The sequence below is a fragment of the Phacochoerus africanus genome, chromosome 2 (assembly GCF_016906955.1).
Source record: "Phacochoerus africanus isolate WHEZ1 chromosome 2, ROS_Pafr_v1, whole genome shotgun sequence".
Classification (NCBI taxonomy): Eukaryota; Metazoa; Chordata; class Mammalia; order Artiodactyla; family Suidae; genus Phacochoerus; species Phacochoerus africanus.
Window position 1 is genome coordinate 160,149,652 of NC_062545.1, and position 25,880 is coordinate 160,175,531.

Genomic DNA, 25,880 nt, shown 5'->3' on the forward strand with positions numbered 1-25,880 from the left:
TTTTGGAATAATTTTAAATGCACAGAAAAGCTACAAAGATAATACAGGGAATTCCTGTACACTTCTAACAGTTTCCTCTAGTGCTAACTTCTACCATTATGGTGATACATTTTTTTTTTTTAACTAAGAAACCAACATTGGTACGTTACTATTAACTAAACTCCAGATTTCATTTGGAGTTCACTAGTTTTTCCATTAATGTCAACAGAAGTATTTTTAAAATAGGCAGCAGGAAAGAGATTTAATTTTACATTGGTAATTTATGAAACATCAGAGTACTATTCTTGAGAAATTTCTTTTTTATCTGTATATCACCTTTGTAAAGATTTTTCTTCACTAAATGGTGCATGTGAAATATAAGTGACAGTGAAAATACAGTGACTAGGCAGCCCAAGCATTGTAAAACATTCAGTTGAAAAACGAAATTTCTAAAATGTAAGTAAAAGTCACAATAAGATGAGATGTTAAAAAAAATTGCCATGCCCTCTAACTATGCGAATATGATAGAATCACTTGAATATATTATCTCAAGATAATTTTGCTGATATTCATATGTAAAAAAGAGCCAGGCTACAAATTTGCTTTTATTAAAATTGTGTTTTTCCATCTTACAAATATTATTCACACTATAAGATGCTCTTGAGGAGAGAGATGCAGGGTCTAGGGGGAGCAGAATCTCCCATAAAAAAGAATGCTGTTGGTTTTGTTGTGCCTGATGAAGAAGAGGAATGGGTGATCTGCATTGATTTCAATGGAGGGGAGTTTAATTCGAAAACTCACCTCACTACCAGTGCCTCCTGCGGCCTCTGTACCTTGTTCATTTATTTCCACAAAAGACTTGTGGAAAACATTGGACAGAAATAGGTTTCTCTCCAGAGACATTCCTGAGAAATCAGCTTTGCTCTGGCTAAAGGCATCACTCATTCCCATACTGCTCAGGGTTGACTTGAGATCATAAGTCTCTTCCAGTTTGAACTTGGGAAGGTGCAGCTCCACCTCATACAATTCCATCATGTCTGCACTGGTCCACTCACTCAAATTCTCATAGGTGATGGCCTTTTCCAGCTGCAGTTTGGAGTCAAGGAAGGAAGAGTCAGTAATTTCAAAGTAGACTGCAAAATTTTGGTTGAGGGAGACCTCTAGATTTTATATCAATGAATTATAATCACTCCCATTACCAAAAGTAATAAAACATACACATCTAGAAATTCTTTGTTTATAATGAGAAACTTCACAGTACTGACATATTGTTTTGCAGATTAATAGCTCTTAAGATATAGGTTTCTAGATTAGACCTTGATTCAAAATCCAAGCACTCCTATAATATGCAGGACATCAACTACACATGCAAATATATCTGTATAATATGTATTTAGGTGTTGTTGACACAAAATCATGTACTCTAGGACATTTTGTATGTCAGGGCACAAAAAAAAATAGTTTTATTAATATGGGAGACAATTCTTTGAAAATAAAATCTCAGATAAAATAAAATCTATAGCCTAAAATCACAACAATATGAAATTAGTAATCATAAACTATGAAAAAAAAGAAAGAAAAGCAAATCCCCCAATTGTAAGAGTAATACGTTTTTAATAGTGGTTTCAAGGGCGCTGTTTCTCCTCTTTATAGTTTAAATTTTTAAAATGACAAAAATATATTTATATATACATGTGCATATGTGTATCTGAGAAAAAATGATGTTTGATTTTGTAAAAACCATGTTTGTTTCAAAGCATATGTTTTTGGTATTTTGAGAGGGTTTCTAGATCCAAGTATTGCTGTCAACAACCTATTTGTAAATGATATGCATTAATAATGTGATAATATCTTCATGTCAGGAAGCTGCGCTTTTAAAAAGAAAGACTTGTCTTCTAAGGGTGTAACTGCAATGATTAAGTATTCATATTTGGTCTTATTTTTACCATCCTCTCTAGTTCCACAAATTTTATGACACTATTTAGAAATCTCTTTGACACACTAGTAGGGCAATGGAAACTTATAAAAAGTCTGGTGCACATGAAAAATTAGGCACAGAGCAAAGAAATACAGACCACTTACTGCATGAGAACTAGTGTTCAATTTAGATGCTCAAATTGCTCAGAGACGTGGTCTGACCAAAGTTATGTCAAGCTTAAGAGAAGTTTGACTGATGAACAACTTAAATAATACTTGCTGATGCACTGATACAGACTCTATCTCCTAAAGAATATTTGCCTGATTAAACATGTTTAAATGTTCTAGAATCACTTTGAGTTAAAATGTACAGCTAGATTAAGGCAAGTGATTTTAAAATTAACTAGGTAGATCCAACCAGAGGGAGAAGAAGGACCTACACTAACTGAAAGATTGTTATGATCAATCCACACAGCTTTGTGACTGACAAAGAATATCTCTATCTGTTGTTTGTGGGGCAACTGAATGCTAAAGGTGTCTATAGATTATTTAACCTTCCTGAGGAATAGTAATATCAACCTTACAGAGTTTTGTAAAGCTTAACTGATATTGTGAAAATATAGTAACTGGGGCTCAAGGTGTGTTGATTTCCTTCCTGACAGAAGTTAAAGAACTAGATCATGTTTTTATGTTTTTCCCAGGAGGGATAAACACTAGAACCATCTTCATGTCGGAAAGACTGATGGCCTTTTTGAAAACTTTTCTCCTCATACAAATGAATTTGTATGCAAAACAGAAACAGACTCACAGATATAGAAAACAAACTTGTGGTTACCAAAAGGGAGGGAAGAGGGGAGGGGTTAACAGTGAATGCCTTTACCTGATCCAGCCCACTGATGTCTTCTGGCAGTAGGATGAGCAGGCTGAGGTCACGGCTCTCATAGAAGAGCTGAAGGCCGATGGCTTCTGGCTTTTCTATGTGAAAAACTTCAAGTTTTTCTTTCATGGACATCATTTGCACAGGTTTGCTTGTAGTCTGTGGAAGATACACAGCAAAATTGCTGGGGAGGTGCCCCACCAAATCCTCCATTCTTTTGTTGTTGTTTTTGTTGTTGTTGTTTGTTTTTTAGGGCCATACCTGAGCTTTATGGAAGTTCCCGTGCTAGGGGTCGAACTGGAGCTACATAGCTGCCAGCCTACACCAGAGCCACAGCATTGCTAGATCTAAGCTGCATCTTCGACACACATAGTTCACAGCAATACCAGATCCCCAACCCACTGAGCAAGGCCAGGGATCAAACCCTCATCTTCATGGATACTAATCAGATTCGTTTCCATTGCGCCACAAGGGGAACTCCCAAAACCCTCAATTCTTCATCATCATTGGTTTCCAGGAGTCTGGGATACTGGCAAGTTGGTGATCCCCTGCTAAATGCAAAATAAAGTTATTCAGATCTTTCTTTCTGAAAATATGTGTTCCATTGGATAACATCATCAATAAATGATGGGGGAGTTTCTCTGACACCATTATGGCATCCTTTATAAATCATGGCAAGCTAGATTTTATCAGACACTGAAAAGGGCATGTGATCTTATGCAAACTATTCCATGGCAATGACTCAGAAACTAAGTAAGGTGTATTTCACATACAAATATTTGAGATAATATTTTAGTATCATAAAACTAAAATTTACTAAGTGAATGAAAAGACAAACAATAAAAGTAGGAGGTAAGATTTGCAAGATTATCATATTTGATAAAGTACTGGTATCCAAATTTACAAAGAATTCTTAAAACTCAACAATAATAAAACAAAGAACCAACTTTTATAATAGGCAAAATATCTGAACTGGTACTTCACCAAAGGAAGACATACAGCATATGAGAAGATGCTCAATTGTATGTCCTTAAAGAATTGCAAAGTAAAACAATGACTATACCACTACACACCTAATAGGATGGCTAAAAATTCAACTGACAACACAAACTGCTCATTAAGATGTGAATCAACAGGTATGACAAAGGAGGCAAGAATATACAATGGAGAAAAGACAGTCCCTTCAATAAGTGGTGCTGGGAAAACTGGACAGCCACATGTAAAAGAATGAAATTAGAACACTACCTAACACCATACACAAAAATAAACTCAAAATAGATTGAAGACCTAAATATAAGACCACATCTAAATATAAAACTCTTAGAGGAAAACAGGCCAAACACTCTCCCGCATAAACCACAGCAATATCTTCTTAGATCCATCTCCTAGATTAATGACAATAAAAACAAAAATAAAACAAATGGGACCTAAATAAACTTAAAAGTTTCTGCACAGCAAATGAAATCCTAAACAAAATGAAAAGACAACCCACAGAATGGTAGAAAATATTTGCAGACAAATTTTCTGACAAGGAATTAATCTCCAAAATTTATAAACACCTCCTGCAGCTCAATACTAAAAAAACATACAACCCCATCAAAAAATGGGCAGAAGATCTACACAGAAAATTCTCCAAAGAAGACATACAGATGGCCAAAAGACAAATGAAAAGATGTTCAACATCACTAATTATAAGAGAAATGCAAATCAAATCTACTATGAGGTACCACTTTACACAGGCCAGAATTGCCATCATCAAAACATCTACAAACAGCAAATGCAGTAGAGGGTGTGGAGAAAAGGGAACCCAGTACACTGTTGGTGGGAATGTAAATTGGTGCAACCACTATGGAAAACAGTATGGAGATTCCTCAGAAAACTAAAAATAGGATTACCATTTGATCCAGCAAACCTACTCCTGGGCATCTACGCAGAGAAAACCATGACTCAAAAAGATACATGTACCCCAATGTTCATCAAATCACTATGTACAATAGCCAAGACATGGAAACAGCCTAAATGTCCATTGACAGAGGAGTGGATAAAGAAAATATGTACACAATGGAATATTACTCCACAATTAAAAGGAAAAAAATAATGACATTTTTAGCAACATGGATGGGCCTAGAAATTATCATGCTAAGTGAAATTAGTCAGACAATGAGACACCAACATCGAATGCTATCTCTTACATGTGGAATCTAAAAAAAGAACACAGTGAACTTCTTTGCAGAACAAATACTGACTCACAGACTTTGAAAAACTTAAGGTTTCCAAAGGAGACAGGTTGAGGGGGTGGAGGGATGGGCTGGGGGGTTGAGATGGAAATGCTATAAAACTGGGTTGTGATGATCATTGTGCAATTATAAATGTAATAAAATTCATTGAGTTAAAAAAAAAAAAGACATAGAGCGACAGGAACTGACATTCTCCATCAGCAAGAATGCAAAGTGGAAGCCACTTTGTAAGACAGTGTGGTGGTTTCTTACAAAGGTAAACACTGTCTTACCATGTGATCCAGCAGCCATGCTCCTGGGTAGTTACCGAAATGAGTTTAAAACATTTCCACACAAAATCTTACACAGAAACGTCTATAGTAGCTTCAGTAATAATTGCCAAAAACTGGAAGCAACCAGGATGCCCTTCAGTAAGGTGAGTGGATAAACAAACTCTTTATCCATATAATGGAATATGTTCAGCAGTAAAGTGAAATGATCTATCAGGCCACAAAAAGGCATGGAGGGACTGTAAATACATATTGCTAAGTGGAAGACAGTCTGAAAAGGCCACATACTATACAATTTCTACTATATGACATTCTGAAAAAGGCAAAACTATAAAGATAGTCAAAAGATCAGTGGTTGGAGTTCCTGCTGTTGCACAATGGGATCAGTGTCTCTGTGGCTCCAGGACACAGGTTCGATCCCCACCCTGGCACAGTGAATTATAGGATCTGGTGTTGCTACAGCTGCAGTGTAGATTTCTGGCCTGGGAACTCCATATGCTACCACCGATTGTCTGAAAACTGTCTCTTGCATGCAACCATATGGTTACAGCAATAGGTCCTGAGAAGCACTGCTTATATGAGATGACCCCAGGACTAAAAAAATTTAACAAACTTTGGCCAATTAGTTCCACTCCTCGGGAATGAGACCTAGCAGACTGGTCTCTAGAATGAAGAAGATGGGGGTAGTTACGTTCCACCATGGGAGACTAGAACACAGAGAAAGTTAGACTTCAGTCTGAGAGAAGAATGATAGGAGAAACAGAGTTGAAAAGGTAGAGAATGAATCCTGTCAATATCTGAACACTTATTTGGACTCAAGCCCCAAGAACCAGCCACATTCCAGCCCTCAGGTACATCTATCACCTTTCATATTCTCCCTTGTTGCCTAAGCAAGCTCATATTATAAAAACAAGTGTGTTGGCGTTCCTGTCATGGTGCAGTGGTTAACGAATCCACTAGGAACCACAAGGTTGCAGGTTTGATCCCAGGCCTTGCTCAGTGGGTTAAGGATCTGGCGTTGCCTTGAGCTGTGGTGTAGGTCGCAGACACGGCTCGGATCCTGCATTGCTGTGGCTGTGGTGTAGGCCAGTGGCTACAGCTCCAATTGGACCCCTAGCCTGGGAACCTCCAAATGCCATGAGAGCAACCCAGGAAATGGCAAAAAGACAAAAAACAAACAAACAAACAAACAAACAAAAAACAAACAAACGTCTTATGTCCTAATACTGAGAGAAATCTTAATGAAAGAGATAAGATTTTAAAATATTTATTTCTTTTCTCATGAAAGGGTAAGAGTTTGGTAGAAGACAGTACTGGGTTAGTAGAACAAGAACAGAATTAGTAAGAGAAGAGTTTGGGGTTATGGTTCTGGTAGACTTCTAACTTAAGTATGGCTTTAGTCACTTAGCCACATTGCATATCTAACCAGAGATATGTATGAAATAACTACCTTACCTATTCTACCATAGTTGCAGGAAGGACTGAATAATAAAATATGTGAATAGTCTATTTTCAGAGAAAAAAACAATGAAAGGGGAATTTCTAAATGGGATGGAACTGGGGCTTTCAGTTTGGCCCTCCCTGCCCTAGTAGGGCCATAGTTTACAAGAACATGTATTCAGAGAGAAGAGTGAATTTAAAAATAGAATTTCCAGAGTTCCCATCATGGCTCAGTGGTTAACGAATCTGACTAGGAACCATGAGGTTGCAGGTTCGATCCCTGGCCTTGCTCAGTGATAAGGATCTGCCCTTGCCATGAGCTGTGGTGTAGGTCGCAGACATGACTCAGAGCCGGTGTTGCTGCGGCTCTGGTATAGGCTGGCAGCTACAGCTCCAATTAGACCCCTAGCCTGGGAAGCTCCATATGCCACGGGAGTGGCCCTAGAAAAGACAAAAAAATAAAAAAATAAATAGAATTCCCTTTACAATGCCATATAAAAATCCATACTGGCTGTTAATAGGTTCCTACCTTGTTTATTCTGAAAGGCTTTTCTGTGGTATTTTGGACTGAGAATTGATGTTCCCAGGTTCCTTTAAAGTAAAGGGCATTCACCAGGACCATTCTGGTTGCAGAATCCACAGCATCCTCAGGTAGGAGATTTAGGATTTTTCCTACAAGAGCAAAAGAACATATTTCAAGTGATACAGTTGCATCTTGGGGAAAAGCTACACTTATAAAAATGGTGATTATGAAATACTGTTAAACAATAACATATCCGCCAATGATTCAAACCAGGAAGTTAGTATTGATAGAGTACTATTGATATATCCTATTTAAATTTTATCTGTTGTTCTAGTAAAGTCCTATCTCTGAACCAAAAATCTCAAGTTGCATGTAGTTGTCATTTCCTTCTAGTCCCCTTTCATTTGAGGCAGTTCCTCATTCTTTTTTTTTTTTTTTTTTTTTCCCAGATCCACACCCATGGCATATGGAAGTTCCTAGGCTAGAGGTTGGAACTACAGCTGCCGGCCTATGCCACAGCCACAGCAATGCCAGATCTGAGCCACATCTGCAACTTACAGCTCAAGGCAATCCCGGATCCTTAACCCACTGAGCAAGGCCAGGGATTGAATATTCATCCTCAGGGACACCATTCAGGTTCCTTACTGCTGAGCCACAATGGGAACTCCTCTTTTTTCTTTTTTGGCTGCAGGCACAGCAAGAGGATGTTTCCAGGCTATGGACAGAAGTCACACCACAGCAGTAACCCCAACCACAGCACTGACAATGCTGGATCCCTAACCTGACCCACTGAGCCACCAGGGAACTCCCCCCATTCAATCTTTTTCTTTCATGACCTTGATACTTTTGGAAAGGTTTTGTAGAATGTTCTTCAATTCTCAGTTCAGATTTGTCTGATGTTTCCTCAAGATAATATTTAAGCTATGCATTTTTGTGAGAATATACTGTTGTAGGTTGAATTGTGTCCTCCAAAAATATATGTTAAATCCCAACCCTCAGTCCCTGTGGATGTGATGCTATTCATAAAGAGGGTCTTCGTGGATGCAATAAGTTTAAATGAAGTCATTCTGAGTTAGGGTGGCCGCTCATTCAGTGACTGATGTCCTCGTAAGAGGAAGGAAATTTGGACACAGATGCACAGAGAGAAGGCTGTGTGAAAACACAGAGACATAAGAAAGACACAAAGAAGAAGGTCATGTGTCAACAGAGCCAAAGATTAGAGAGATGTATCTATAAAAAATATTGATGCCCAAGTCTTACCCTCAGAGATCTGAATTAATTCATTTGGGGCTGAGCTTAGGAATCCATAAATTCAATTTAATGTGTAGCTAGGACAAATAGCCACTGATTGGAACAGTCTTGTCTATTGACTTTTGTACCTCTCTGTGCACCACAGTGACCAGCGAATAGTTAGTTTACATATTATGTAATAAGTAAAGACACCTATGTCATTGTGAGGTTGGGACAAATATCTAGGAATTCCTCCCCAAAACTGAGAGTCTCCCACACCCAGGGTCAGCACAACACTCACTACAGACAAGTTATTCTAATCAGAACTGCCAACTAAAGACAAGTGAACTGGAATTCTCAAACACAAAAATAAGAAGAAAACCAAAAGGATTAAACAATGAAGAAAATCAACCACGAGAGAGAAGTACCAAACTCAGTAAGTGAAATGAGAAAGCAGAACAGTAAATACAAATTCAGCAAAACAAAGACTTACAAATAAGCAAAATTCATTCATTTGGAAAGAACTGATGGGAGAACTCGCCCATGAAAAAGAAATAACCAACAATCATAGATCTTGAAGGGAAAAAAAACAAAGTAGAAAATCTGTAATTGTCAAACTAAAACTCTTAATTAGATGGACCAAATAATAAAATGAGTATCATAGCTGGAGCAAATCGATGAGCTGGAAGAGTACAACAGAAGGACCAAAGGATGAAAGGTAAATATAGAGGGAAGACTGAAGCATGTAGGACAGATCCCAAGATTCCAAATTTCCTTATTGGGAGTATGGAAGGTAGGAATGGAAAGAATGAAGAGAAGAAAATGGTTAAATAAATAATAGATACAATTTCCTTTCACTAAAGGAGTCTTTAGATTTAGTTTTTAAAAGTGTGCAAGGCAGATTTTGTTTTTTGTTTTTTGTGTTTTTTTTTACTTTAAAAAGACTCCTGCCTAGAACATAATGTTGTAACTTCAGAACACCAAAGAAAAAGAAAATTATGAAACTTCTGGGGAAAATATGGGGCACAGTTGTGTTTTCATCAGCAGCACTGGGTGCTATTGTCTGAGGAAAATTTTTGAATCTTCTAGATTCAGCCACTCCGTTAACATAGTGGAAAGAGCAAAGTTCTCATTGTGGCTCAGCAGTAACGAACCTGAATAGTATCCATGAGGACTCAGGTTTGATCCCTGGCCCCACTTAGTGGGTTAAAGATCCAGTGTTGCCATGAGTTGCAGTGTAGGTTGCAGACAGAGCTCAGATCCAGTGTTGCTCTAGCTGTGGCATAGGCTGTCAGCTGCAGCTCCAATTCAACCCCTAGCCTGGGAACCTCCAATATGCTGCAGGTGAGGCCCTAAAAAGCAAACAACAACAAGAACAACAACAACAAACATAGTGAAACCATAGTGGAAAGAAAAACAAGGGCATTTTTCAGATATTATATTTCTCTGAAATTTTGTCACCTGTAGACAATCTGTCCCCCTCTTCAAAAATTACAAGAGAAAGTATCCAGTAAATAAAAGTCAAAGGGAGGAAGATATGGGATATAAGAAACCATGATAAAGAAAAATCTGTAAATATTTGTTGACGGACAAGATATTTTTTTTGATATCACGACATGAAACTAAAAATTCCAGCCACAGGAGAAGCGTAATGGAAGAGAAGAAGGTGAAAAGTGAAAGCATGTTAAAATTTTTGTTTTATTTAAGAGAACTAAATACTGGATTAACTCCAGACATTAAAAATATATTTTTAAACTTTCTATGTAGTATATAAATGATATGTTTTACATGGAAGTGCAACCACTAGAAAGATGGAAATAACTTCTGTGACACCCAAAAAAACTAGAGAAAAAAGTGGAACAAAGAAAACTTTATCAATGCAACAGAGGAAATTAAAGGAGAAAAAAAGAAATCATGTTAATTATAAAGTCTCAAATTGAATAGAAAGCCTCAAACAATAAGACGGCAGTAAGGCCAAACATACTAATAATTACACAAAAAATGTGAATTGGTTAATTAGCCTTTTACAGGAAAGTCACAGCACTCTATTATAATATCATTACATTTTTGTAAAGAAAATACACAAACAGGGAAAATGGGAAACAAAAGCTTTCTAATTCTTACTTTATATATTGCTGAATTGAATTTTAAAAAAATAAAGATTTTTTTTAATGTAATTAAGTTTTTAAAATAGTTAAGAACAGTGGGTTCCCATCATGGCTTATTGGTAACTAACCCAACTAGTATCCATGAGTGTGTGGGTTTTATCCCTGACCTCACTCAGTTGCCATGAGCTGTGGTGTACAGGTCGCAGAGGTGACTCGGATCGCATGTTGCTGTGGCTGTGGAGTAGGCCGGCAGCTGCTGCTCTGATTCCACCTCTAGCCTGGGGACTTCCATATGCCATGGCTGTGGCCCTTAAAAAAAAAAAAAGAAAGAAAGAAAGAAAAAGAAAAGAAAAAAAGAAAGATTAAAAAAATTAAGAATAAAAAATGTAGGTATGGAAAACAATAGTAGGTACATGAAGAATGATAAAACCATTCTTAAATGAAATCAGAGTTCTGGCTTTCCCTTTCCAGTCATTTGCTGGTCAACTGGCTCCCGGTGGGGATGAGGATGTGGAGGAGGAGGCTCCTGACTTGGAGCCTGTGTCGCTGGTATAAATATTCTCACCACACGGATTTCAATGCTTTCTGAAACATTTTAGTATTTGTTTTTCTATCTCATTAAAGACAGTATATTAAACTTAATTCAAAACTCATTGATGATTCACCATGAGGAGTCCTTCTGTGTTATATTTTAACTTTTTTTGTATGGAAGTTTTATTTTCATAAAGCTGTGTCGTCTTTAATTATTCTATCATTTGATAGAGCTATAAATACAAATAGAGAACACATCAAGGGTTGAGGTTTGCACAAATTGATCTAATTTTGGTTGAGATCCAGTTGATTTAAGTTTTATTGGACTGTATCTAGGTTCATATGCTTTCAAGGAACCTAGCCTCTTGAACCCAGAGCCATGGAGAACATTTAAAATGGAATTAATTTCACAAAGGATGTACAAAATGCACTTATGTACAACTTCAAAATAAGACAGCAAAATTTGAATCTAAAGAAAATGTTTCACTGTCCTCTAGCACTAAGGGCCATCTACTGGCTCGATCATTGCTTAAACCCTTGGTCATTCTAGGTGATGGGGAGGACATCCTTTTGGCAGATATTCATGGTAAGTCGTGCTGCTGCATACATATTAATGTGACACTAGAGTCCCCAGTGTACCAAGCACATGATAGATTCTGAGGTTAAAAACATGTATACAACAGCCATCACTAATCCCCACTGTTAAGGAGTTTATAGATTGTAAAGAAAACAAATCAAAAAAATACAAATCAGAAAAAAATAATTACAAATATGACTGATATTATCATTGAGAATTTGACTCTGAATGCTGTGTATGTTTTAGTAGTCCATATGGCTACCTGGAAGAAGACCTGCTTGAAAGCTTGAGGAAAGATGCTTTTTTCAGGTGGTTCATATAGAACCTCTCTATGCCAAAGAATTTCTAGCAACTTTTCCTTAAGATGTGTAGAGCTCTGCCTTGACAAAGTCAAAGTTTCTAAACAGCTGATTAATTCCTTACTTTATTAGACGTTGAATAGCCCCCGCATAGCTGATCTTTGTGTCTAATATGTAAAAGAAAATACAGAAAGATTACAGCTTTCTCTCGAATTGTAAGATTTCACTTCTAAGAAATAGAATCATCAGGGCCAGCTGGAGGAATAAAGTCATGGGCTGTGGGAAACAGAGGTTTAATAAAAGATTCTGACCATACCCAGGGTGAGCTTAGATGGGGAAGGGGGGAACCTCTCATTGGATGAGTATTATGACAACAGAGAATTTTTGAAAGTGTGGCCATTGTGTATCTCGACCATACAGTTACTATACTCTTAAGTCTACTCTTTCCTCCATAATTTAAAAGATTATTTATTTAGTTCTTCTTTGAAAACAAATTTGAAAGGCTTTCAGCTATGAAAGGCTTTGTAGCGATGAAAGGCACCAGATGAGTTACCCCCAGTCTTCCTGTCTGTAGGGTCTCCCCACCCCCATCTTCTGGACAACAGAATAGACACTGGGTAGAAACTTGAGAGCTGAGATTTAGTCCAGCTCCAATACTGTTCGTTCTCTTACTTCTGCTATGTTGAGTTTGTACTATATATTACAAGGTGCTTCTGCCTATAGTCATATTTGGTCCTAACACGTGGGCAAGTGCAATCACTGAGTGCAAGTACTCAGTAAATAGTAGCTAATCTATAGTTTTCAACCAGACTTACTTTTGGATGAGTCCAAATCTGGTGTAAGTTAAGCGTAATGGTCACTCTTGCCTCACCATAGCTTCTGAGTCACTAGTCCATTGGAAAAGGAACTGAGAATTTAGAGCTGCCAACTTCCTCCATTCACTTCAATAAACGTTAATGTTCTGAACAGCTGCAGTGAGCAGGACTGTTATGTGCTAATGATTCAAAGCTGAAACTCCAGTAAGGCAGTGTGATTGCAGCTGGAGTCCTTGAGTCTAGTGGGGGAGGCAGGGACTTCAGCAGTTAATTTCAGTAACAGTGTCAATGTAAGATTTTTGACAGAGGGATTTGGGAGCAAAGAAGAAGGCTCTTAGCTCAGCTTAGGAGCCAGAGAGTTCCTGGAGGACATTATGCCTGAATGAAGCCCTAACAAGTTATCCAGTGGCCATGAAGGGGCTGGGAGTGGCAGGGCATGAAAAAGGTTTCTGACAGAGGGAATGCATGAGCAAATGCATGAGCAAATCAATACAGGGAGTTCCAGGGACTCTGTGCCACTTAGAATTCCTGAGTATAAATTTTGAGTCGGAGAATGACAAAGAGTCGAAGTGGAGAGACAGGCAAGTCTCCATGGCCATGCTGAGGCTTCTGTGTGAGTTTGGGGAACTCGAATTCATCCAGTTGGGCATGGGGCACCACGATAAGTTCTGAGGATAGACATGGTCTACCTGCTCTAGTTCGTATTTTAGGTAGGTCCTTCTAGTGGCTGTATGGAGTTTCCATTTGACAGGAGCAAGATTAGAACGGATTATTGCATTGGCAACAGGTAAATGATAACAAAGCCAAGAGTAGAGGAGGAAGAGCTTGAAAAGGAAAGGTGAGCTTAGAAACACGTAGGAGAAGGCAACAGAAAGGAGAGAATTTAGACTATCTCTCAGATTTCTGGTGTGGTGGCTACAACATCATGGGGTGCCAAATGAATGCATTAAGAGAAAAGGTATGGGAAAGCTGTTCTGAATATGACTACAACATCATGGGGTGCCAAATGAATGCATTAAGAGAAAAGGTATGGGAAAGCTGTTCTGAATATGACTTAAGTATGTTGAGTTTAAAGTATATATGATCTGGGTGTTCCCGTCGTGGCTCAGTGGTTAGCAAATCCAACTAGGAACCATGAAGTTGTGGGTTCGATCCCTGGCCTTGCTCAGTGGGTTAAGGATCCGGTGTTGCCATGAACTGTGGTGTAGGTCACAGATGTGGCTTGGATCCTGCGTTGCTGTGGCTCAGGCGTAGGCCTGCGGCTATGGCTCTGATTCAACCCTTAGCCTGGGAACCTCCATATGCCACGAGAGCAGCCCAAGAAATGGCAAAAAAGAACAAAAAAATTTAAAAATAAAAAATAAAGTATATAGGATTGTCAGCAAGCATCCGACAGGAACATACAAATGAACTCTGAAGTTTGGTGGGCTTTGGGGATGGGGGGAGGTTATCCAAACAGTCCACATTCTTTCATGCAAAGCAATGGCTTAGTCATTAATATTTTTTTATGTTATAATGATTTTTATTTTTTAAAATTTACTTTTTTTTTTTTTTTAGTCTTTTTAAGGCCACACCCTAGGCATATGGAGGTTCGCAGGCTAGGGGACAAATTGGAGCTGTAGCTGCTGGCCTACACTACAGCCACAGCAATGAGGGATCTGAGCAGCATCTGCGGCCTACCCCACAGCTCATGGCAGCCCCTGATCCTTAACCTGCTGAGCGAGGTCAGGGATCAAACCTGCATCCTCATGGATGCTAGTCAGATTCATTTCTGCTTAGCCATGACGGGAACTCCATTAATATTCATTAGTGATTACAACTTTTGTATTTCTTCGTGAGATACAAGGGGCCATCAATAGATACATTGATTTAAAAGGCAGTGTGGTATATTGAAATGAGTTCAGATTTCAGAGATAAACTGACCTAGGTTTGAATCCTATTTATGAAGCTTTAAACTACCTGATATTAGTAACTTAATTTTCCTAAATCCTCAGTTTCCTAATTTCTAAAATAAGGATCATAATAAGAGACTACTAAATTGCTTATAAGAACCCTTCTACTATTCCCTTTTTAGAAACAGAATGCTCAAATTTTAGGTGAGCATGTGGCTACCCAGACAAAAACTACATTTTAAAGACCTTTATTACAGCAAGTCTGGGCCACTGACTATCCTGGTTTGCCTTAGATAGAGAGATCTTCAGGTGCTACAACAAGGCAAGTCCCAGGCAAACTGGGACAAGTTGGTCACCAGAGCATAAAGTGTGCCTTATGACCAAGTTTAAGATATGAGTGGGACTGATGTGTGAAACTCTCAGGACATACCCTTAAAAGCACAGAGGCTTTCTTTTCCCTATTTCTTTTCTCTATTTTCCCTATCTCCCTATTTCAAACTGACAAATGTAAGAATCATCTTAGACAAATATGAAAGTCATTATCTTGAGGATGGCAGAGCTGACCCATTAATTTGGGTCTCTGGGTGGCTTTTAGGGACAGAATGTGTATTTGCCTTGTGACTACTAGGTCAGAGAAAGACAAACTGTATGTTGAGTCTCTTTGTTATTGGAGCTTAGCCCATATTCCAACAATACATGCACTTATTTTGAAAATTACTTAAGATTATATAATACATTTAATACCACATTTTTATTATTAATTAGCAGTTGATTTTCTTTAGAAAGCACAAATACAGCAATATTCCTAAATTTCTTTTTGCACTTTCCTGCCATTTACTCCTGGACTCCTCTTTGAAACGAGTGGGATCTGATCATTTTCTTCTCTACTTGGTAAAGTACATGTCTTACCTGGTTTAGATAAGACTTATTGGAAAAGCTTATCTAAAAATTACGGGCGCAAATAAAAACAAATGTTTAGAATGTATCCACAGTTCTACTTAAAACATGCATATACTTACACAAGACACAAATTCAAAATAATAAAACAATACTTGCAGAAATCACACTGGTGAGCACCTTGGAGAAAGCTTACCCTCCGTCTGGCTTTCAACCCAAGAGTTGATCTCCTTTCTGATTTGGCCAGAAGCTTCCATAAAGTTCACAGACTGTGGCTCTGCACCAAAGTATGTTTTCATGTCTTCTAAATATTTCTGGAAGATAGGAGTAAAATCTTTTTTCATAGAATTTTTTCCACAACTGAGAAATCAAATCCATTTAGATTATTGGTTAAAAAAAAAAAAAAAAAACCAACAACCCAGATAGATGGACAGTTGCAAACCCTGTTGCTCCCTTCAATCTCTCCACACTCCAGCTTTGGTTAAAACCTAGACACCCCAGGGTTCCCATCATGGCTCAGTGGAAACAAATCCGACTAGGAACCATGAGGTTGGTGGTTTGATCCCTGGCCTTGCTCAGTGGGTTAAGGATCTGGCATTGCCATGAGCTGTGGTGTAGGTCACAGACAGCTCAGATCTGGCGTTGCTGTGGCTGTGGTGTAGGCTGGCAACTGCATCTGATTAGAGCCCCAGCCTGGAAACTTCCATATGCCATGGGTGTAGCCCTAAAAAGAAAAAAAAACCCAAAAAACTAGATACCCCCATATGTAAACATAGCTGGGCACTGACTTCCCATGCAAAACTCCAGGTATGGAAGGAAAGCCCACATCCCACCACTCTGGAGCCTCCGCATCCTCTTCTATTTTTTATTCATCCCTAGGAAATGGGGCTAGGATGAAAAGGGGGAGCATTTTAGAAATGCCAAGAGTGACTCTGGCCAAGGGGCACTGGGAGTTGTCCTTGGCTTTCTGTGGCAGAGAGGGAGCCAAATTAAGACCTGTGTGTCTGGTAGCTGCTGGCTGTGGGCTCTAAACATCTAAGACCCTGAGAAGGGCTTCTGAGGGAAATGATATATGCTGCCATGAAAACTGATTTCCAAGAACCATCAAAGGTTTCATCAGGCATTATAAGGAAAAAAAGCAGACCTCCCACTTCCGGCCCTTTGATGTTACACCCAGTGGCCGTCATCCTAAATGGGCTAGAACCAAGGTTGCTGTTTAGGATGGCAGCTGTCTTGAAACATAATTTATTCTTTGGGACATCTGTGGTGTTCCTGAGTTTATTACTTTATGGAGGAATTAAGTGCAGTAAAAAGTGGTGAGTTAACTCAGCTTCCAGGCAATGGTTTGATGATTATAAAGTCTAAGTTCTGTATAATTTATAATCTTACAAAAGGAATGCATAAATATTCTTGAAGTATCATTCCTTGTCTTGACTCATGGGTTCTGACCAACCTCTCTGAGCACAGCAAAGGCTGGTGGATATTTTAAAAGATGTACTGTTTTGTGTATCTCTGCCTTTCTCCTTTCCAAGTGTCCAGCCCAGCCAGCTCAATCATCTTTCCTGTATCTGAATCAAACCTGAGCCCGTGAGACTATCAGTAATAACAATGCCTCTAAGACTTCACTTGGCTGCTTTTTTGCCTTTAGTCATAACAAAGCCCAAGGCCCAAGTCCTGAACATCTGGGAATTGGCCGGGTATGGGCAGGGCTAGCACTACCGGAAATCACAAGATAGCTTGATCTTTTCTATTCCTATCCCTCCACTCTATCTGATTTCCCTACTCTTTACCCACTGGGCACTGGGTCCTCCAGCTCTCTTCTGAAATGGGCCAAAGCTTATGATGGACAAACGTGAAAGAAGTAAATGTCTGGCCTGGTTCAGGGCTGACCCCTCTGAGAAGTTCTTGAGTCTGAACTAAGGTTGAAATCATTCACAGTCTGCCTTGTGGGGTCTCAACCATCAGAGAAGAAGAGAAGCTGATATTATTCCATGTTAAGAATCTTTCTTGGTGTTCCCATGGTGGCTCAGCAGAAACAAATCTGACTAGCATCCCTAAGGATGCAGGTTCGATCCCCGGCCCTGCTCAGTGGGTTAAGGATTCTGCGTTGCTGTGAGCTGAGTGTAGGTCACAGATGCATCTTGGATTCCAGCTACTGTAGCTGCAGTGTAGGCCAGCAGCTACAGCTGCGATTCGACCCCTAGCCTGCAAACCTCCATATGCTGCGTGCGGCCCTAAAAAGACAAAAAAAGGAATCTTTCCTAAGGTCTCTAAAGTCATGATGTGAAATGACTTATCTGATCCAAGAGTCTGCTTTGCTCTTGAGGACAGTCTCCACCCATACTCCTTCAGACTTACCAGACTGAGTTACTCTGTATCTTTTGCTGCCTTTCCCATGAAACAAATGTTGGCCCAGGGATTATATAAACCACATCGCTATGTGCTTCATGGATTGTTCCTGGGGTGTACCCCCTTTTTCTTGGCATAAAGATCTGACCACAAGATCTGGTTTGAGATATGTTATTGGTTTCCTTTACAACTCAACACATTGATTGGTCTAAGTGATTGTTTCTCAGAAATGCTGACTGCATACACCACATATGTTAAGATTGTCCATGGGATCCCTAGGGAAATGTCCAAAGAGTTTATTGGTTTATCTCACATGGCTTTTTCTTTCCCATCAGCTTAAAATAAGTTGTTGTCTCTTACATTGCGAAATGGATACGTTTTCTCCCCATAGATCCTGTTGGCTGTTTTAAGTATGCAAGCATTACTGGAATTGTTGATTTCTGAGATAAGTGCCTGGAAATCAGAGTGTATTTCTTCAACCTTGTCCATGTTGAATTCCTTTAAAAGAAAATAAATTGGTCAACTAAAAAGGTTCAATAAGAACTACATATATATATGAAGAGCTTATGGTAAATGAAATGGTTTAATGTCTTATGAACAAAGGTGAAATCACTTATATGGTAGATAAAAATATTTTCTTTAATATTATCATTGCAAGAATGTAGAAGTTGTTAGGGTGTCATTCGCTTCACATTTAGTTTGCAAAGGCAAGAACAAGGTTGAAAATGGAGTAGTTTTTAAGGGGAAGAAAAGGGAGAGATAAGGGAAAGAATATGACCCTTCCAAAAAATGTAGATATTGTATACTCTAAAAGAATTTCCATAATTTTAGTATATGTTTCTAAGAAAAGTTACCTATTAAATATTGCTTAAATTAGCCACTAAAGTACACGTGCTAAAAGTACTTTCTCTTTAATTATCAAATGTATATTGAAATATAAGACATACCATTCTCCTTTTCTTTTCACTGTCAGGATAAGATTTGCTGTCCTGGTCTCTGCTAAATTGAAGAACCTACAATTTCAATTAAAAGGCAATATATGAGCACATTTTGCAGAGATGTAATCATATGAAATACACTTCAGTAACTATAAGCCAGTCTTTCCTATAGATACACAACATATAATGAATGAACCAAGGGGGCTCTGATTCAACTTAAACAGTGTGTTACCTGAACTGATAGAATAAACAAAGTGCTACTTTTAAATAAACTCCTAAGTTGAATTTAATTTGCTAGCCTCTTTATTTTAACACCTTTTATAGGACATTGAAGATGATGTTGAGAATGATGTTTAACCTTTAGGGCTAAAATTATTTTGTTTTCCCTGTTTCATTTTATCTGTGATTGTTTTGGGGGGAAAAGGCTAGGTGTTCAATTGTCATTTAAACAATTTAAGCAAAAGCCACCATTGCTACAATTATCTGGAAAATTCACGAATTTAGTTATTTTTTTCTGCTATAGTTCTTGTTGCCTACCACCATTTGACATGTAGAGACAGATTCTTTGTCTTCACCCCAGGAATTCATGTAAAAGTTCACAGGAAGGATGTGGATATTTGGTTTCCCCTGAATTGTACAATAGAGAAAATGAGATAATTCTATCTCCCACATGCATCCTGGGCCCACCTCACAGTAGGGAGTTAAAAAAAACTTGTGCTGACACATGGTGGCAAACGGAACCACTTGCCATAGCAAAAGAGGGGTGTATAGGCAACTCAGTCTCAACTGCAAATTGAAGCTGTTAATATTTAAGTAATATTGACATAAAAACAAGGGTAAGCAATATATTTATATGAAGTGAATCCAGATTGGACTCTAAGATTGTCTATCACATTCAAGCTTAAGTCTTATAATAATTAGCCAATTATTGATAACTAGCTCTGAACCAGGGTTTTTCCGTAAACCAAGACTTTGTTGTTGTTGTTTTTGAACCACAGAATATCTTATAAATTACAATAATAAAGGGAATATCCTAGGTATCCTAGGCCCAAACTGACAGAATATGTATTCTGCCTGTCTCATCAGAATTAGTGGCTATGCTCATTTCCATACTTGTCACAGAGGGCACCTCTTGGATGGAAATTCTGTCACTTAGCTTTTCAATTGTTGTATGATGTGAGCCAAATTTAACCTCTTCTGTTTTAATTTTTATATATTTATATGTTTACATGTGCATAGATAAATGTATACACACATATATGGTGATTTGATATGTTTACACGTGCATAGATAAATATATACACACATATATGGTGATTTGATATGTTTTGCTATTTAACGCTACAAAGACACTATGCTTTGAGGGTTCTTACATCAAATCAGTACTTGCTTATAGATTAATACTGTTTTACTATTTTAATGCTCTTAATGGGGGTCTTTAGATTCATCCAGGTCACCAGGGGTTGAATAAAGAAAGAACCAAACAAAGCATGAGGAAGAGAATTCACTCAATTTTTTAATTTGTCTTCATGAAAATCCTTATGAGATTAGTAACATGATGAACTAATTCTGTTATTTAAAGTATGAGCCATTACCTTCTTGAAATATTATAATAATCAAAATAGAATTGTTTTTGGTGTTGAACCAAATGTGATAACCTCATCATCCCTCCATTTGATATTGCCAGAGAACACAGGTTCTTAAATGGTTTTCCTAGAAACAGTTTTCAAATTGATTCACTTTCTCAGACTTCTTCTTATGGTCTAGAAAATTTATTTAAGTGTGTCTTTTATTTTGGAGGACATGGTTGTAAAATGTGGATAGAAATGAAGATAAAAGGCAAGCAGAGCATTTTGTTTTATGGCAACAGGGGATGGTTTACCTTTCTCACTCACCTGGGCCATTTGGGTTGCAGTGGTACCTTTGGTGCCCAAATACACCATGGCCAAGGAGGTTGAGATGCCCCAGGGAGAAAAGAAGATATTTTTATCATCAGCAGCTTCAGCTAACTTTTTGCTAAACTCCACAGCAAACTGGTTGATAGATTTTGCTAGAGAGTCCATTGGGAAAAATCTAAGAAAAATAAAGCAGAGTTAGGGAACATGTTAATAAACCTTTCCATTTATTTCATTTTTGTAAATTGATTTGTTAGCTTACACAATTATTTTTAAATCATTTCATTGAAATGCAGAAGAATGTATTGTCCAGTCTGATTATGTATAATTACTATGTATATATATGTATGAATATATACATATACATATATATATATATACACATAAAAGAGCTGAAGGAACTTTAGGAAAATTCCATTCTAACATTATTTTAAATATTAGAAAACTGAAGTTCAGAGAGTTTAAGAGAATTGCCTCAAAGTGTAGAGCTAACACACATGAGAGGACAATTGGATTCTGGTCAGTTAGCAGCTCCCTGTTGAGAATGCCACAATGTAAATGGCAGTAGAATCAGGTCTCCTCTCTCTCAGCCCTGTGCTGCTTTTCAATACACCACATACATGCTGACTTTACCCATAAATATAGGCTAATTATACGTCTTTTCAACTTTGTATTTTTTCTCACTTGTCTTTCATCTGTATTTTTGTACTTTTAAAACATGTTATTCCTTCACACCTTGATATAGGATATCTTGGTTCCTTGAATGCCTTTATCCTCCTTTATTCTGTTGAAATCCAACTCTGTTCCAGATCCTTTTTTTCCTTTGGAAGCTTTTCCTGACCATTAGGTTTCATGGGAGCATGTCTACCACCAAAGTCCCATAACTTAGCTTTTGCCACTTGCTTGGCATTTGTCACACTGCTAGTTCTATTTTCATATGTTTTTATCTCTGTAAGTCCAGGGAAAGTTCCTTGAGAGGGAAGTTTTCTTACTCTGCTTTGTGCATCCAACAGCACTCAGCTCAGGACTTTGCACAAAGTAGAAACTGACAACTACTTATTTACCTCCTGTTTAGAGGGTTTATTATTTGGGCTCTAACCACCATTTTTCATCTATTTAAACTTGAACTATTTCTCAGGTTAGTGGAAATGTTTATAGAGAAGTGGAGAAGTCAAGACTCCCTTGCCTTTGCTCTCACTCACTTGAGACCCTCTGAAACCAGTACCAGTCTTCACAAACAAAGAAACTCAAGCTTTCTCATTTTTGAAAATATCACATTCAACTTCTAAATTTCACCTCTAATTACTCTGATATTTTGATTTAAGACTGGGTCTCTATCAAAGAAATAGTGAAGTTTAATCTGTTGTTATTTTATTTTATTTTATTATTTTTTGTCTTTTTGCCTTTTCTAGGGCTGCTTCCTATGGCATATGGAGGTTCCCAGGCTAGGGGTCCAATTGGAGCTGTAGCCACCAGCCTATGCCAGAGCCACAGCAACATGGGATCCGAGCCGCGTCTGCAACCTACACCACAGTTCACGGCAACAACCAATCCTTAACCAACTGAGCAAGGGCAGGGATCGAACCCACAACTTCATGGTTCCTAGTTGGATTCATTAACCACTGCGCCATCGCAGGAACTCCAACCTGTTGTTATTTTATAGCCAAATACTTTCTCAAACTGGCTAAGTGATTCAAAATAAATCAAATTCCTGGGCCTAGAAATTCCCCTTAGTGCCAATGTTGTATAGAACTTGGTCTTGCACTGACATCATCTGGGCCTCTGAGAAACCTAGACTGAGAACTTTGGAAAGGTCAGGAAAGGTCATGAGGTCTCTAGACAAATGATTGAATCAAGAGAGAGGCTTGTGTAGACAAAGTGTTGGTTTCATCATGACCTAGATTAACCATGATACTATGGAAATCCCTCTTGATCCTAAGTTTACACTTAACCAAACAGCTTCCCAGCCTCTAAATCCTCCCAGTGGTAGCTCCCACCTATTCCAAAAGCTGATGATAATCCTACGCTAGCATTATTTGATTAAAGAAAAAAAGGTATAGATTTACTCATTTTGTAGTAAATCTATACCCTCATAAAATGTTCAGAACTTGCGTGTAAGTACTTTTTCTTGACAGATCCAGTGCCATCTTAGAAACAACCTCCCTATTTTCCTTACAAGCTGTATTCATTCAAATGATGTTCTGTTTATTGCCTGTCTTTCAAGAACTCATGAATTACTTTCATATGGAAAATGCTTGACTCCATGGCCAAAGCATAATTACCATGAATAGAGGAGAGGAGAAACTACTATCTTAGGGCATAGGATTTTTATCTTTCTACTTATGGTTTATGGTTATTCTAGAGTTTAGTTACTTGTAACAAAGTCCTGAAAACAATAATTCTAATGCAAGGGCTAATTTCTTGTGGAAAGTTAATATCCAATTATCTTCCCCTTCATTAATTCTTTTATTCATATCATCATTAATATATCAGGTAAAGCCTAGGACATACAAGAAAAACAACTCTTACCTTCAAAAAAATGTATAGAAGTACTGAGCCAGGCTATCTCAGCAGTAAAGTTATCTCAGCAGTAAAAAGTGCTTTCTGAAAAATGAAGAATTTGGGGATGAGATTTTACATGAAATAATTTATCCATGGAAGGGTTGGACAGTGTTCTTTTCAGAGAAGACTATAGATGTCTAGATCCAAAGCCAACTGTGCCATTTGCAGAATGAATTGCTCTTTTACAATTTTTAGGAGGTATATAGATATATCAGTTTGCATACATATAAATATATATTTGTAAAATAACATCTCAATCCACAAAGGGGCTTAGCTAGAGAAATACAAAAATAAGAAAAGTACAGTATCATTCATGAAGATGTCTCATCAGAGATACACATACTCCTAGCAAATCATAGTTAGAAAGAACTTTGGAATCCCTCTACTCAAATCGTCTTATTTGTTCTGCTAGGAAACAGAGGCCCAGAGAGGTGAAATGTGCTGACTAACATGCACAGCTAACTAACAGCAGAGTTATAACTGCAGTCTCATTCTCTGGGCTATAAATACAAATGCTTTTGTCATTGTATCTTTTTTTAAATGATATTTATTTTTACCATTATAGTTGGTTTACAGTGTTCCATCGATTTTCTACTGTACAGCGAAGTGATCTCATCACACACACACACACACACACATATATATATATACATTCTTTTTCTCACATTATCCTCCATCATAATCCATCACAAGTGACTAGATACAGTTCCCAGTGCTATACAGCAGGATCTCATTGCTTATCCATTCCAAATGCAATAGTTTGTATCTATTACTCCCAGATTGCCAGTCCATCCTGCTTCTTCCCCCTCCCCCTTGGACATATATCCCTCTCTTGAGCATATATCCAGACAAAACTTCCTTGAAAAAGACACATGCACCCATATGTTCACTGAAGCACTATTCACAATAGCCAAGACATGGAAACAACTTAAATGTCAATTGACAGATGAATGGATTAAGAAGATGTGGTATATACACACAATAGAATACTACTCATCCTTAAAAAAGAACAAAATAATGCCATTTGCAGCGACATGTATGAAACTAGAGACTTTCATACTAAGTTAAGTCAGAAAGAGAAAGACAAATACCATATGATATCACTTATATCTGTAATCTAATATACGGCACAGATGAAGCTTTCCACAGAAAAGAAACTCATGGACTTGGAGAAAAGACTTGTGATTGTCATAGTATCTTATTGCCTTTAAGGTTTTAATGGTAAAAGGGAAGGATTGGGTGATGAAACAGGGTGAACAGAAGGAGGAAGAAAAGAGCAATGATGATGGGCTGGAGGAGGACAAGGAGGATCCTCTTCCCCTTTTCTATCAGGGGATATCCAAGACCTCCTGACTTCACAGTGACACTGATGGTATTGCCTGCTTTGTGAAAGTGTGCAGATCAGAAAAGGATATCTCCCCCTTCCCCAGAAATTTATATTTGCCTAAAGCCATTTCTGAGGGAATTAGTCTGGGAGGGTTTATGACGAGCATGTAGTGTAAGGTTAGGGGCTTAGATTATTCCATGAAGGAGAAGAATGCTGATGCACCATAGAACGGTGGCCAAGACTTGAAGTTGGGTGGGGGTAGGGGGTAGAGAGTCAGATCATTAGTTCCCCACATTAATGATGACGGTCAAGTTCATGTTGCCCAGTCCACTCTTCTGAGGAGTTAGAAGGGTTTTGGCTCAATAATTCTAAGAAAATCCTATTTACTCTTCTGAAGAGTTAGAAGGGTTTTGGCTCAATAATTCTAAGAAAATCCTATTTCTCCTTGCCTATGTTGACAGACACAGAGGTGGAAAACCCAGGAATGTGACTGGAGGAAACTCTACTCATAGTTTCACAGTTCATGGTAAAACAATCTCTCTACCATCTTTAGAAATGAGTGCTCTCTCCTGCTTAGCCCTCTTTTCAGTACAATCTTTGAACCAGCTCAGGGTTCAATCTCTCAGACTTGCACAGAATTCTTGGGGGGTGCTTTGTGGGAGTTCTTGATAATTTGTTATTTAGCTAGGCACTTCAACAGAAAAAGAAGACATAAATAAACATTTCTAAACAAAGAAATATTTACAATACCTTGTTGTCTTTCACTGGAGCAGAATTGGCAATTTGTTCGTTCAGTTAGAGATTGTGGCTGGGTGAAGTAACTTTTAACTGTAGAAATAATGTTTAGAGATTCTAGCACCACCCTTTCCTCAGCCCCACCCTCTGATTCACTTTCACAAGCCCATACACTCTTCCTTTCAAGTTTATCTTGGCCAGAAGCTCAAATAAAAAGATAAAGGCTTACCTGAATTACTTAATTAACCACACTTTCCATGTTTGTCTGCATGTAGAAACCTGAATTCTGACAAATTGTAACTCACCTTTACCTGGCTTTTTACCTCGTTTTTCAACGAGTAGCAATTAGTGGTTTTTTGTTTTTTTTTTTTCTTCTTCTTCAGCAAAAATAGAAAGTTTCACATTAGTGGAATAATAATGGACAGTGAAGTGGAGAAATTTTCAGTGGAACATTTACTGTTAAACTGTTAAAGGGAGCATAAT

The 25,880-nt window shown here is 38.0% G+C and overlaps 1 protein-coding gene across 2 annotated transcripts; it reads right to left on the reverse strand.

Annotated features, from left to right (window-relative positions):
* Nucleotides 1-25,494, reverse strand: SERPINB10 (serpin family B member 10). 2 transcript variants are annotated; one of them, XM_047766994.1, is made up of 9 exons: nucleotides 25,413-25,485; nucleotides 23,303-23,377; nucleotides 20,774-20,951; nucleotides 18,888-18,953; nucleotides 18,301-18,438; nucleotides 15,788-15,905; nucleotides 7,249-7,391; nucleotides 2,777-2,932; nucleotides 1-1,065 (listed from the first exon to the last, which is right to left on the reverse strand). In XM_047766994.1, the coding sequence occupies exons 3-9, from the start codon at nucleotides 20,939-20,941 to the stop codon at nucleotides 661-663; spliced, it is 1,194 nt and encodes a 397-aa protein (XP_047622950.1). In that variant the 5' UTR covers nucleotides 20,942-20,951; nucleotides 23,303-23,377; nucleotides 25,413-25,485; the 3' UTR covers nucleotides 1-660. The 2 variants fall into 2 exon arrangements, with proteins under 2 accessions (XP_047622950.1, XP_047622951.1); XM_047766995.1 differs by lacking the exon at nucleotides 23,303-23,377 and having other exon boundaries at nucleotides 25,413-25,494.
* Nucleotides 25,495-25,880: the final 386 nt, after the last annotated feature.